Source organism: Protobothrops mucrosquamatus, unplaced genomic scaffold (assembly GCF_001527695.2).
Source record: "Protobothrops mucrosquamatus isolate PMUCROS unplaced genomic scaffold, P.Mucros_1.0 scaffold149, whole genome shotgun sequence".
In the NCBI taxonomy this organism is placed as follows: domain Eukaryota; kingdom Metazoa; phylum Chordata; class Lepidosauria; order Squamata; family Viperidae; genus Protobothrops; species Protobothrops mucrosquamatus.
In genome coordinates, this window is record NW_015386514.1 from 560394 (window position 1) to 575238 (window position 14845).

Sequence of the window (14845 nt, forward strand, 5' to 3'; positions counted from 1 at the left end):
AAAAATATATGCTACTAAATTCTAAGAATACTATAGGTCAGTGGTGGCGAACCTATGGCACGGGTGCCAGAGGCGGCACTCAGAGCCCTCTCTGTTGGCACGTGCACCACCGCCACCAGCAGCAGATCCATCAGGCCGCCACCGCCACTCGGAGCAGGAGCCCCATCCAGCACAAAGGTGGCGAAGCAGCTGACTAGCAAGCTCGAGTAGAGGTGGTAGAGCAGAGGTCAACCATTGTCGATTGGTGAACTGGAAGAAAAGGGAGGGGGAAGCATTTTACATGCGCGCATGTGCGCACAGGGCTGCAAGCACGCACACACTGCAAATGGGGCGGGGCTAGTGCCTGCGTGATACTCACTAGCCCTGCCTCGTTCTTGTGTGGTGCAGTGCCTTGTATCTGTATCCTGCAGTGTGGCGGCAGCCATTTTTGCGCCTTGTAGCACGGTGGCCCATTTTTGCGCCCCTAGTTTTTGCGTGCCAGAGGTGGCACTCAGAGGTGCCTCCCTGCCCCCCCGAGGGCATCACAATGCTGATGCGGCCCTGGCACTTTGTGATAAATAAGTGGGTTTTGGGTTGCAGTTTGGGCACTTGGTCTCTAAAAGGTTCACCATCACTGCTATAGGTAGTTTGTAACTATGTTGTTAGAAAATAAGGAGATAAGCACAAAAATCAAGTGTTTAACTGTTCAGAGAGCCTACTGTTGAGAATCTCCTTTTCTAGGGATTTCAAATGAAATACAGCCAATTTTCCTCCAATTTTAAAATTAATTTTATTGAATTTAATTTTTTTCTGCACAGATGGTGTTATTAACCTGAGCATACCGATTGTACTTCCAATCTCTACTGAAGACAAGAAACATCTGGAAGGATGCAGCGCATTCACCCTGGAGTACAATGGGCGGAGGGTGGCAATCCTTAAAAATCCAGAGTTTTTTGAACATAGGAAGGAAGAGCGTTGTGCTCGTGTTTGGGGAACCACCTGCGCGAAGCATCCACATGTAAAAGTGAGCACAAATCAGTTCTATTTTTGCCTCCAGAAATATGAATAAATTATCTCATTCAGAGGCATCTGGGACTGGATCAAGATGGCAGCTGCAACCACCTGATTGAAGGCCCATCCCTTTTCACATGCAAGGGTGGGCTTTGACTGTGCTATTACAGCAGCCTATCCAAAAGGTTACATTATGGCAACGGGACCAAAATTTGTTAATCTGAGGCTTTTCGTTGTTCATCCAAGTGATTTCATCAGTCAAAATAAAATAAAAAATAAAATAAAAAAGTTGGTATGGCAAGAGTTGGTATATTCCAATGACTCTCTGTCTGTCTAATTTTTTATTTTGTCTGTTGAAGTTGCTTGGATGAGTAATGAAATGTCTCAGATTAACAAATTTTGGTCTCATTGCCATGATTTAACTTTTTAGATACTTTTGTCCTGGATGATTGAGTCTTCATTGACACATTACAGCAGCCATCTTAACTTTTTGACAATACCTTTGGCCATGGATGCCCTTAGTGCACTGTGATACTTTTCACTACATTCCATTGTTACTGAAAGTATTCAGTATGAATGAAGGTTAAGTCCGTACTGTGAAAAGTTTAGAATATTAAGAATTCCTGGCTATAGGAATGCACTCCAAACCATGGAATGTACTATCCCCTCATTTTTTTTCTGCTTTTATACAGAATGTCACTATCTAACCTGACTAGCTTGCTCAGAGCTTCATCTATTTAAAGAATAAAGAATTAAAAAGAATTCCAACTGGGTGGGGATGTGCAGGAAGAGAGCCTTCTCTGTCGTTCTCCCACTCTTCTGGCCTTCTGGAAAGGAGTGAAAACATTGGCTTTTCAGGCTTGCTTAGGGAGCGCAGAGAAGCATGCAGCCGTGGGGCTGGTTAGCACTCTGAAATTCCTCCTTTCGGCTTTCAATTAATTTTTAACAATGTTTTTATCATCCCTGTCCTTTTTAAATTTTAACTTTTATATATTGATTTTATGTTTTAATATTTTATTGTATACTGCCTCAAGTCCCGCTGTGAGGAAGATGGGCAATTCTAAAATGTGATAATAAACAAATACATTTCTTATTCTGATCTGGGGCTAGAACATGTTGCTGATGTGCATAAAATGAGGGCAAATAGACACGAAAGTTCTAGTACAGGGGTCTTCAAACTTGATCCTTTTATGACTTGTGGACTTCAACTCCCAGAATTCCTCAGCCAGGCACACTGGCTGAGGAATTCTGGGATTTGAAGTCCACAAGTCATAAAAGGGCCAAGTTTGAAGACCCCTGTTCTAGTAGGTAACAGCAAGCTGTTATCTTCAGTTTCCAATCTAAGAATGTGTAGAGTATTTAATATCGTCAAGAACTATGATTCATACTAAATCCTTCTCCTACAGGTAGTTCTCGCCGTACGACCATAATTAACCCCAAAATTTCTGTTGCTAAGCAAGACATTTGTTAAATGAATTTTGCCTCATTTTATCAATTTTCTTTCCATAGTTGTTAAGTGAATCACTGCAGTTGTTAAGTTAGTAACACGGTTGTTAAATGAGTCTCACTTCCCCTTTGCTTGTAAGAGGTCGCAAAAGGGGATCACATGACCCTGGGGCACTGCAACTGTCATAAATATGAGCCAGTTGCCAAGTGTTCAAATTTTGGTGTAGCTTCAAGTCACTTTTTTCAGTGTCATAACTTTCAACCATCACTAATCAAATGGTTGTAAATCAAGGACTACCTGTATTTGTGCACATTTCAGATGTTTTTCATCCTATCATCTGTCGCTCAACTTGGTTTATTAACTTTAAGTACAGATTTTCCACTTACCCATCTTATTCCAGCTAAAAAAGAAGGAAAACCAAAATTTGTATACCTTGATGATCTTATATTTTTACTTGCCAATTGGCTACCTCTGCCTACTTGTTAAGTTAATATATTATTTCATTTCCTGTGCCAATGGACCTTCACAAGGTTTACAAAAATTAATATGCAATAATGTAAACAATATATTACAACCATATAAAAGGATATTCATTTAAAAGATGTGTGGGAGAAAACAAATACCATAGTTCTGTTCATGCAGTATTTCTACAAGGAATGCTTGGATAAAGACAAAAGTTTTCAACTGATACTAAAAGTTGTAATAATAGGTGCCTCACAAATTCAAGGAGAGCATTCATAAACAATAAACTCCATCATGGAAAAGGACAAACTTTTGTATGCAATCCCAGAATAGCTCCCTTCAGCTTTTGGGACACGTACAAAGATGGTCTCAGAAATCATCCATCTCTATATTGCAGGATCCAATCTAAGGTTTAGTCTTCCGAGCTTTCAGATTTGTGCTGGAGCCCACCCTCAAGGAATTTCTCTCTAGAAGAATGTGATGCTTTGTGTGCTATGTCTATGAAATCAGCTATGTCTGTATTGATGAAAGTAGTCTGTCAGCTCACATACTTTCTCTACAGTAGCAGCATGTAGAATCTTAACCATGGTTTTATCACTGTCTTTATTTAGGCATTTTAAATAGTAATATCTACAAAGTGGTTATTTCTCCTTACTTTAGATCTGAAGTAGAGGAATCTAGGGGAATCCAGATGTTGTCTGACCCTAACTTCTAGTACCAAATTAACATAGCCTGGGATACAGTTACGGGAATTGAAGTCCTGTAACCTCTGGAATGTTATAAGCTTTACATAGAGGCTGAATTATTATATTTGAATATCAGTTCTTTCTAATTCCTGGTAATAACTTTTGATAGATGGTGATGGAGAGTGGAGACTGGCTCGCTGGTGGTGATCTCCTTGTACTAGAGAGAATAAAATGGAATGATGGACTAGACCAATATCGCTTGACTCCATTGGAGCTGAGGGAGAAGTTTAGAGAGATGAATGCAGGTAATTCTTTGTATAAGTAAAGCTCTGCTTGACATGGCCGTTTCCAGTTAATGTGTTCCTGATTCTCCCAGTGCCATGTTCTTTATATTTCAGATGCAGTTTTTGCTTTCCAACTACGTAATCCGGTGCACAATGGACATGCTCTACTAATGCAGGATACTAAACGACGGCTGCTGGAAAGGGGCTATAAGCATCCAGTGTTACTCCTGCATCCTCTTGGTGGATGGACCAAGGATGATGATGTGCCCTTGGACTGGCGCATGAAGCAGCATGCTGCAGTGCTAGAAGAACATGTCTTGGATCCCAAATCCACTGTTGTTGCAATTTTCCCTTCTCCCATGTTGTATGCTGGCCCAACAGAGGTATGGAGTTTAGTTCCCTGAACATTTTTTTTTAATATTGTTCTGGTTTTTTTTTTTAACAAGTAGTAGGAAAAGAATGAAAAGAGCAACCAAAGTGGGAAGGAAATAAGCGAGAAACCACAGCCATATTTTATTCTCTTTCCTAGTTAATATTTTTAAATGTATTTCTAGAAATTTTCTCTCATTTAAGACTATCAATCAAGAGTCATTAATCTATGACCGATCTTCAAACTTGGCCCTTTTATGACTTGTGGACTTCAACTCCCAGAATTCCTCAGCCAGTGTGCCTGGCTGAGGAATTCTGGGAGTTGAAGTCCACAAGTCATAAAAGGGCCAAGTTTGAAGACCGCTGATCTATGGCAACTTCAGAACAGACATGGTTGGGGAAATAACAGAAAGCCATGGCCACCCCATCTTGGTACATTCCTTTCTAATGTCTGAGTTTCATGACATGATAGAAGCTTCCAAAGAGATTAAAAGGGAGGATTTCTGATATCAGATCTCCCTCTCTTATTACAGTGTTAAAATGTTTTAAATGCATGAAATAGTATGAATTTGAATGAGTCTGCTTGAGAGTAAATCTCATTATGTTTGTTGAAGCCTCCAAGTAAGTGGGTATAAAACTGTAGCCTGATACCTTGAAACACCCAGCCACCCACGTTTTCATAGCATTCTGATGTTCATTCTTGTGGCAGGTCCAGTGGCATTGTAGGTCTCGAATGATTGCTGGTGCCAATTTCTACATTGTGGGTCGAGATCCCGCGGGTATGCCTCATCCAGAGACCAAGAAAGATCTGTATGAACCCACACAAGGTGGAAAGGTGCTTAGTATGGCTCCAGGACTAACTTCGGTGGAAATAATTCCCTTCCGAGTAGCTGCATACAACAAAGTACAAAAAGCGATGGTTTTCTATGATCCAGAGAGGTAAGTAATAATAGTCAATTACAACTCCATAGTTAGCATTTTCTCACATTAGCTATGTCCTCATTGGTGTCTAACCATTGTAATCAAGATGCCATTACATCCTCTCTTTTTCTTCTTCTGTGTTTATATTAATTTGACTTCATTTCATCCCCAGCATAGGACTGGCTTCAGTATCCTTAGTTTTAAACTAGTATTGTCCTCAATACTCAGACTAGAGCAACTTCAAGATATGTAAAATTTGTTACGCTTTATTATATTTTACTTCAAAAAAGTGGTCAAGAGATATGGTGAGTGACTGAGACCAGATGCAATACATAGGTATAAGGACAGAAATTTAACCATCTCATATAGCTATCTGCCAACTCAAGAATGTATACCGAGCACAATATTTTTCAATTGGGAAAATATTCTTGGTGGATATTTAACAACTTCCTTAGGCAAATATAATTATTTACATTATGAGAGTCAGGAATAAACTGGTGCCTTCCAGATGTTTTCTATTTCAACTCCTATTATCTCCAGCATGGGGATAACAAGAATTATAATCGTGAACATCATAATTTATTGGAGACTAATTCTTGTGTTTTGTTTGCTATTTGCTGAATACAAAGAGAGTCATTTCATATTGGCCACATTCACAGATCATGATGGACACAATGGACATTATAGTGCGGGAGAATTAGGGCCAATTTTAGGTGTATCTACTTTTAATGGACAACTGTTTCTTGTGTGAACTGAACAGGGACCCAATATTAACTAAAATACACAATTTTTAAAAACTGTAGTTTGACATTGGCTTCATTAAAATTATTCATCTCACCTCTTTTGGCCATGTCATATGGGGAAATTCACTGAAGAAAGCAATTATGTTTGGAAGAGTTAGGGGTAAAAGAAACCAGGCCTTCAAAGAATACAATGACTGGATACTATCAAAACTGACACTAACCAGAGCATAGAAAAACTCAAAGAAATAGTACAAGATCAGAAGATATGGAGACACCTGGCCCATAGAATCACCAAGAATGGGACTTGACTGAACCAATATCATCATCATCATCATCAAATTGATCAAAGTTTGCATTAATTCTTGTGTGTTCCTATACATGAGGCACTAAACCAGGTTTAATTAAAAGTTTCCAGACTTTTCCTTTGATCAAATGGGAGAAAATAGGAAATTAGTCAAGACTGTCATCTTAACGCATGACAATAATGGTGAAAGTTGCTTTCCTATCTTGACTTAATCCTAATTTAAACTGTGGTTCACAGTGTACATATTCAATGCCCTATTCAGGATTCAATTTGGAAAATTAGAAAATGAGATTTTTTTTAAAAAAAGAAAAAGATATGAGATGATATGTATTAAATGCCACTAGACAAACACAGGAACCTGTGACTCTCCAGAGATTATATTTTACAACATCTGAAGGATAAGTATCCTACTTCTGTTATAGAGAAAAATGTGGTAAATGCAATATACTGAGTTGGGATGCATTTTTTGCTTCTGAATATTTCAAATGTGTTCTTTTCCAAAAAGGAACTGGACTTTTTTGGTGTTTTCTTTGAAAATGTTTCGCTTCTTAAACAAGAAGTTGAAGAACTGAAGAAGCTTCTTGGATGAGAAGCAAACCATTTTCAAAGAAAATACCGAGAGTCCAGTTCCTTTTTGGGGGGAAAAAAACACATTTGGGTCAGCCATAACCTGGATGATTGAGAACCTCCATAGACATTTGCTTCTGAATAGTCTTTAAAATTTTGATCTCTGGGATGATCATCGCAGAGCAATGAAATGTTATGTGTTGTTCAGACAAGGCAGCAACATGAATTGCTATTTGTACCTGTGAATGATTACTCTTCAATAATATGTAAAAAATAGCATCCGTGTCAGATCAATTTGAATGTACAGAAAGTGAACTAGGATTAGGAAAATGCAGCCTTTTGGGTACTGTTTTCATTGTTGCAATATGCTTGTCCTATCTTCATGTTTCCTATTTGTTCATATTTGTTTGAGGGACACCAGGGTTCTTCTTGACCATTCCCACCCTCTCATGAGACAGATGGGATCAATTTTTCAGGCACCCCTAGGCTAGCATAACTAGGTGTATTTTGCATGAGGCAGTATGGTGAATCCAGAGCACTTTCAAATGATAGAGAACTCCAAAGGTGAAAAAGGAGTTGCATTCAAGGTACAAAATTCTACTAGAACAACGGCCCCCAATCTTTCTGGCTTGGTGGCCTGGCCTGAGGGTGTGGTGGGGGAAGGGGATGGTTTTGTGTGAATGACAGGTGCATGAGCTTGAGCGTGTACAGCTGCATTTGTGCTACCGGACTTTCTTGTGCAAGTGCAAGCACCTGCCACTTGTTCAAGTGGAGCTATGTGCGCTCGCCCGCTGATTGCATGGCCTGGCTCTGAACATAATAACGGGTTGCGGCCCGGGGATTGGGAATGTTCTGTCCCAGCCTACGTGAGTACTTCCTCAACCACTTACTCATGAGGAGAAACCCCTCTTCATGGAACCAGGCAGAACCCGCAAGAAAAACAAACCCCTTTTATTTTTACACACCTGACTCAATATCCAAGACTGCAGAGGCAAGCAACACAATCAACACAAACATGAATCCTCAGCATGAACGGTTGCCTTTGGCAACCAGCACCTCCCACACCTCTACTCTTTATAGTCCAGTTGGGGCGTGGCTTCCTAATGACTTTTCCTTTGCCTCTGGAGCCCGCCCCACTGCTTTCCTCTGTCTTGCTCGCTTCTCTTCTCTGCGCGTCCGCGATTGGCCATCATCGCCCAACTCAGACTCCCAAAATCACTGTAGAGGGGCAGGGCTTCTTGTCTGACTGTGAGTCTTGATGCTCCTCAGAGCCTTCCTCTGACTCCAGTGTCATTCCCAGCCCCTCCTCCTCATCTGTGTCCTCAGACTCAGCTGCCGGATCCACTGGCTGGTGAGGGATCACAACAGGGGACCTCTATACTAGAAGACATCATCATATTTATATATACAGACGCAGATGTCATGAAATCTAATACATTAGATTACAGTGAAAGCACCGTATCTTTTGCCTGGCATTGAATGTAGTAGGTTGAGAGGTTGAACGTTAATTTTAAGGCAAGTCAAGATCTACAGCATAGGGATGTAAAAGGATGCTTGTAATACTCCCAAGAGTATCTCTGCCCCTCCCTGTTTCTTTTGTTGCCTTTTTTCCTGAAACAAATAAAAATAAAGGACCCAGTTAGAAAAATACAGTTTGAACGTAAAGATTCAGTCCTTGCCTTCTATTCTTTAGAACAGGTGTCCTCAACCTTGGCAACTTGTGGACTTCAACTCCCAGAATTCCTCAGCCAGCAAAGCTGCTAAGGTCGAGGACCCCTGCTTTAGAAGTCTAGTAACTGATGGTTAACATTCTATTCTATTCTTCACCAGGCACAGTGAATTTGACTTCATTTCTGGCACACGCATGAGGAAGTTGGCTCGTGAAGGTGAAAATCCCCCTGATGGATTCATGGCGCTGAAAGCATGGAAGGTGTTGACGGAATACTACACATCGATGGGAAAAAACAATTAATTACGCTGTCTCTGTCAAAGTGCCTTTATTTTAAATATGAGCTCTTTTAATTGATGAATATGCTATGATGTTTCATCTAGTTTCGAATCTTTTGGTTGCTGGACATTTTCTTTCTGGGCCATACAATGGTTCTGGACCAGCTTTTGTCATTTTTAGAGCATAAATAGGCAATTTCTTCTTAATTTCCAAGGAATGCCATCAAACAAGTTTTTACCGTACACATCAACAAGTAAGATCAAAATGAGTTCAAAGCCATAGGGATCCAGCTCTGACAGCCTTTGCCAAAAAAATATTGACACTATGCAACTATGCAAATTATCACATTAGAGCATGTGATTCTTTCTTAATGCTATAAATTGACCTCCTAGAAAGAAGCAGCAGATAAACTAGTATTTTTCCATTGTGGTTTTTTTTTGTCTCCACCCAAACCTTGATGTACTGTTGGGATGAAGAGGGAGGATTTCATGGTATGTCATTTTTTTAGATGGTAATGATAAGATGAAAAGGAGTTGGTATAATCGGCGTTTCCTAACAGAGAATTCTATGGCAGTTTTCTCTTGAAAAGAGATCACAAAGCTGTGCTGGTTCTGAAAAATTCTTTACAAATTACCTTTTGGTCAACTTGGACCAAGCAATGCACCTTTCTCACCCTTGACATCAATTTTCTTTTTAGCCTTAACCAAATTCTTTCATAAAGGACATTCGCAAGTATTTCCCCCTCAACTGGGTGCTAATAACATCATTACAGGCTAAATGATTTTCACATCTCCGGTCATATCTTCCAAGGTAGACCAGACTAGGAAACCAAAGTCATGTAGACCACTACTACTTTATTTTAAAGATATAGTAATAGAATCTTACAAGTCTGAATACAGTTCCTCCCTCCCTCTCTTTATCCTTGGGAGAACTAGAGAGGGTCTTGCCTGAAACTTTTTTCAGGTTACATTTCAGCCCCCTTCTTTTATTTGACTATTGTCTTGGTAGTGGCTCCTCCATCTCTCCCCCAAGGCCATTTTCTTCCCACACCACGATCGCCTTAGCTTATCCATTGGAACAGCTGACTTTAGAGAAGATTTTCTGAGAGACATGGATTCATTCCTAACCATCTTCTAGGATGTCTGTAGAAAGGGGTGTCAAAAAAGTCATGACAGCTACAATGCTGTCCTACCCCCTTTTTACTGACTCCATTTATCCAATGATAAACTCTGAATTCTCTTAGATGAGCAGATCCGATGAAGGTGTCTTAGAGAAAGAAATTGTTAGCAACTGGTTTCAAGGACTGATTCACGTACACAATAGCTGATAGTTTTGTATGCTTTTGTAACATCCTGTCTTATCATTATCTAAAAGAGGCATTTAAAACTAGGGGAAAAATTTCAGGGTCACCATAAGGCAACTTGAATCTTGGAGTAAATACTTAAGCGAAAGGTGAATGCATGTGCAGGACACAACCCTTTTTCCCCTAGGAAAGCTTTTTGCATTTTATATATTGAATCATCACGATTCCTGTATTTTTAATTCTTTTCTTCTTGGTAAGGAGCAAATAAGCACAAGCATTATCATGGTTGATGAATCCCAAATTATGGAGATCTGTTCCAGAATCTGCTCATAGTAGAAAATGTGTTTTAGTTGTATTCCACCCCCACCCCCCATATAATTGGCTCAGTCAGAATTAACTGGTACATTCCTTTTGCATCTTAATACTTCAGTCATGGATGCTAAATGCAGTTTAACACAGTATACCCTTCTGATATTTTATTGCTTTTTTTAAAAAAAAATCCTCCTTTTGCTATTGTGCTGCAATACTTAGTATGCTGTTCAGTGGCAAGGAGAGTGAATACTGTACAAATCAGAATAGCCCCATCATGAAAATCACTGAGAAGAGACGATCTGTCTCGGGAGCTTTACATACACTATTATTTTCCCATCACCCTAGTCTGAAATGGCCCTGCTTTTTGAGCATACGCCTAGCGCTGTTGTACCACTGGACACACAGCTGCTGCTATGTTTAAACAGAAGTTTGGCTCTGAAATCCACATCCAAAATCAAGGGTTATTTAAAACTTAGCATAAAACAGCTGCCCTCTGCTCTGTATGATATACCAGGCAACTCCAGCTGCTACCTGTACTTTCACAATTGGGGAATTGTTGCATTAAATGTCTTCAGTGTATTATTTATTTTTGTAAGCTTTATAAAGGACATCTTTATTTGAAAACACAATTCAAGGCACTCTAAAATTTCAAATCAGTATAACATCAGGCCAAACATATTAACTATAGAACTGGAAAGAAAAAAATGATGGAATTTAAAATATGTTAATTGGAAATCCACAAACACTCTGAAACTTTTATCTGCCTGTCTGGCCATCCATCCATCCATCCTTCTTTTGGGTATAACTATTCATACTGTTGGAATTTCTTCCTATTGTGGCTCCAAGATGAAAAACTGATTCAGACCATGGATTATAGAGCCTAAAATGGATTGTGGTCATCATTTGGGCATTTGTATTAGCTACAGGTATGCTAAGTTTTTTTTCTTTTATGATTTGGATTTTTCACTATTCATGTCCAGGAATAGCTAGCTGCTTTACTCATTTTCATGGTGCAATTATGCAACAAAGTCATTTTTATAGTCTAAATACAAATATTTGAAAATGCTTTTTAAAACATTGCAAGCATTTAATGCTTTTTGAATCTTTGGGACCAAGAGAATGAAACGGGTTTCCTTTATTTTTTTTGTCAGTTGAATGCAATAGGTAAGCAGTATCCATCTTGCAAATTGCATTGAACAGAAGACAGATAGCCAGTATAAATAATAGAAGGTTCCAGCATTGCTGGCTAATCTACATTAGCCATAAGCCCTTTTAAACTAAAGTTTTGGAAGGGAGTTTGAAGGTAAATGTTTTCTTGCCATTGTAATCTAAATGTTTATAGTGCCAATATTTTTCCAAGTTTTTAACCTTATAGAACTATAGAGTCCAAATAAATATGTTGTATGTGCCTTTACCTCTTTCTACAAAAATACATCCTATATTTTATAGCATATTTATTACAAACCCCAAAACCGACATGTGTGCCTTAACTGTTGCATCGCTTGACAAAAATATCTTCTCATTTTAGCCTTCTATTACTAAAATTCATTATGGTGACAATAAATATTTCACTGTTTGAATGTTTCTTCCTTTCACTTGTGTGCATGTGGTAAAGCCCAAAACTGACACCTGCTTGTCATCTGTAGTAATGTCCTCAAATTGCATCAAATGCTATAATGCTACAGAAAGTCTGCAATAGTTCTACATACGTTTAGTAAAGTTTTATCCAAAAAAAATGTCATCAGTATGTCTATCAGGAAAATGAATATTCACTTTGTATAAAGAGCAAAAGAGATTCAGATGCTCTTGCTAGAAAATCAGGAGAAAATCAGTGATTCTTTACAAATTGAGCGAATATGTACAGGTAGTCCTCGACCTACAACAGTTCACTTAGTACCAAAGTTACAACAGCTCTGAAAAAAGTGAATTGGGACCATTTTCCATACTTACAACCATTGCAACATTCCCCACGGTCATGCAACCAAAATCCGGATTCTTGGCAACTGGTCCATATTTATGACAGTCGCAGTTTCCTGGGGTCACATGATCAGCTTTTGTGACCTTCTGACCAGCAAAGTCAATGGGGAAGAGATTCACTTAACAATAATTTAACCACTGCAATTATTCACTTAACTGTGATGAGAAAGGTCAAAACCCACTTAGCAACATAAATTTTGGGTTCAATTGTGGTCATAAGTCAAGGAATGCCTGTACTTGAGAGCCAGTTTGATTTAGTGGTTAAAAGCATTGGGCCAGAAACCAGGAGACCATAAACTCTAGACCTACCTGTGGGACAAGGCCAGCCGAGAGCACCTTGGAATAGTCACTCGGAGCCCTAGTTTTGCAAGGACAAACCACTTCCAAAACTGCAGAGGCTTGTCCAAGTAGTCATTAGGAAAGGGAAAGAGTGTGTGTGTGTGTGTCTGTGATGAGACTAGTTGTTGTGGGTGTTAAAGTCTAGGAGATACCAGGTTAGGGAAAGATGTCTTAGAACAATTTAGCGCTCATAATCTTGAATTAAACTAATTCTAGTCTTAGCCACCATGGCTAAAATGAGATGACTGGAGTTGTAATCCGGTACCTGAAAGCCAGCAGAATCCCCATTTCTCTCCTAGATAGAAAAAAAAAAACATACTGCCTTCAGCAAAACATTTTCTCAGAAAATAAATGAACACTGAAACTGAATCATAAATAGGCTAATTTTTTTTAATTCATTTACATTTAGCCACTCCAGTGAGAATACATGTATATACTTGATCCTTAAAACCATGTGGAAAAACAGATAGAAAAAAACACGTTTGAAATGATTTGCCATGATCGTGTCACATTTATTGCTTCATTCCCTAAGTTAATCAAGCTCAGCCTTGTCAATGGGTTTTCAAGTTTAAGAAAGGAACTCTTACATATCCCTATGCCCATTACTGTATTATTTTACACAGCAGTTGTGCTCTTTTATGTCAGTGGAGCTCTGGATGCTGGTAATGACAATAAAGAACAAATATACCTAATGACAAAGCTTGTTGCTGGGATTTCAGTCTCAAAACTCTTGGTGGACTATTTTACTCTCATGAGTAAAATAGGATGACATATAAACCTGACACAACCATAACACTGTACAGACCACAACTACAGACCTTGTGTCCATGACAGAACAGTGAACAGCCCACTCCCACTCCAAAATCACAAGAAACTGGAGCCGCCACAGAGAGATCATGTGTGCTTAATATTAGCAGATATATTATGTCCAACTTTCAAAGTAGTTGCACGCATTGGGCCTTCACTTGGAGCTCTAAGATAGCATATTAACTACAAGATGGAAGGAAGAAAACGGTAGGCAACTCTTCTTTCACAATATGAAGAGTGCTGATGAAGCCAATGATGGGACTTGAATTTAATTTTAGAACAGTACACAAGAAAAACTCTCAACTGTATATTATGAATTGTTTGTAACTATTCAAAAGCCATCTTGATTGCACAAAGAATCGACATTTAGTAAATGCTTATCTGAATGTCAGAAGAACTAAAAGTATAATGAATAATTACAAAGAAAGTACCATAATGACATTAACATGGCTCTATTATAAAGTAAGGCGCTCTGCTGAAATCACAGCTCTTAAAAAAAGGAAGTAAGTCAATACTGGGAAGCTTCTGTTTTATTTGGTACAATTCTTCCAAAAACCTTCTGCATCCATTCTATCTTACTTTAGAAACATCCCTCAACCCTTGGAGAAATTTTGTAGGGGGAGCAAAGGAGACAAGAAACTTTCCATGAATTTTATCCTATAAACAAGCCCCTTTTTTTTCTTCAAAAATAATATACTAATATTTTCATCTGGAAATCAAATAATTTTATAAGGCAAACACTGGGCTGTTGAATATGCAAATTTATGTCATGGAACTATGAAGATGCCAAAAGACTGTTATTTTTGGCGCTACAGACTCTGGAAATCATAAATAAAATTGTTCCTTTGAAGGAACTTTCAGTGGGAATTCCCATCACCACAATCAGACCATAACTATTAAGAACAGAAAGATAATTTCCATTCTTGACAATTAGGACCTCTGAATTTTAGAAAAACTGCTCTTTAGTCTATAAATGCTGATAAATATTTTATTATAAAACTATATAGCTATGTCCTGGGATAGCTAATGGAGTTTAGTGACCAAGGAGAGAGATAAAAATCTAAGTGTTACTAGTATATAGCACTAGATCTGGTGGAATAAATACCTAAATAATAGTTCTAGAAATTAAACAGATTGTTCAAATTTATTTCCTCTTAAACAAGTTGAGGCGAAATTAATTCAATATTTTCAGGTGCTTCTTACTTCCTATGTTTAAATTATGCCTATTAAATTAATACTTACTGCTGGAATAAGGGAGTCAGAAGGCAAACAAGCTTAAGATTTTAAGTCATGTTTTAAATACAATGGCAAAGGACATCAGAAGTATTGACCAAGGTTTAAAAAGTCTTGAGAGAACTCATACGTAAAGAGCATCTGCTGAAATTT

The 14845-nt window shown here is 38.5% G+C and overlaps 1 protein-coding gene across 1 annotated transcript in view; it reads left to right on the plus strand.

The window, feature by feature from the left end:
- Positions 1-9157, plus strand: part of PAPSS2 (3'-phosphoadenosine 5'-phosphosulfate synthase 2) — a 52749-nt gene extending 43592 nt beyond the window's left edge. The window contains exons 9-13 of the mRNA XM_029283599.1: positions 798-1003; positions 3755-3890; positions 3984-4252; positions 4948-5177; positions 8604-9157. Of these exons, the coding sequence (XP_029139432.1) occupies positions 798-1003; positions 3755-3890; positions 3984-4252; positions 4948-5177; positions 8604-8745 (983 nt within the window). The 3' untranslated portion in view covers positions 8746-9157. The remainder of the gene's footprint in view (positions 1-797; positions 1004-3754; positions 3891-3983; positions 4253-4947; positions 5178-8603) is intronic.
- Positions 9158-14845: the final 5688 nt, after the last annotated feature.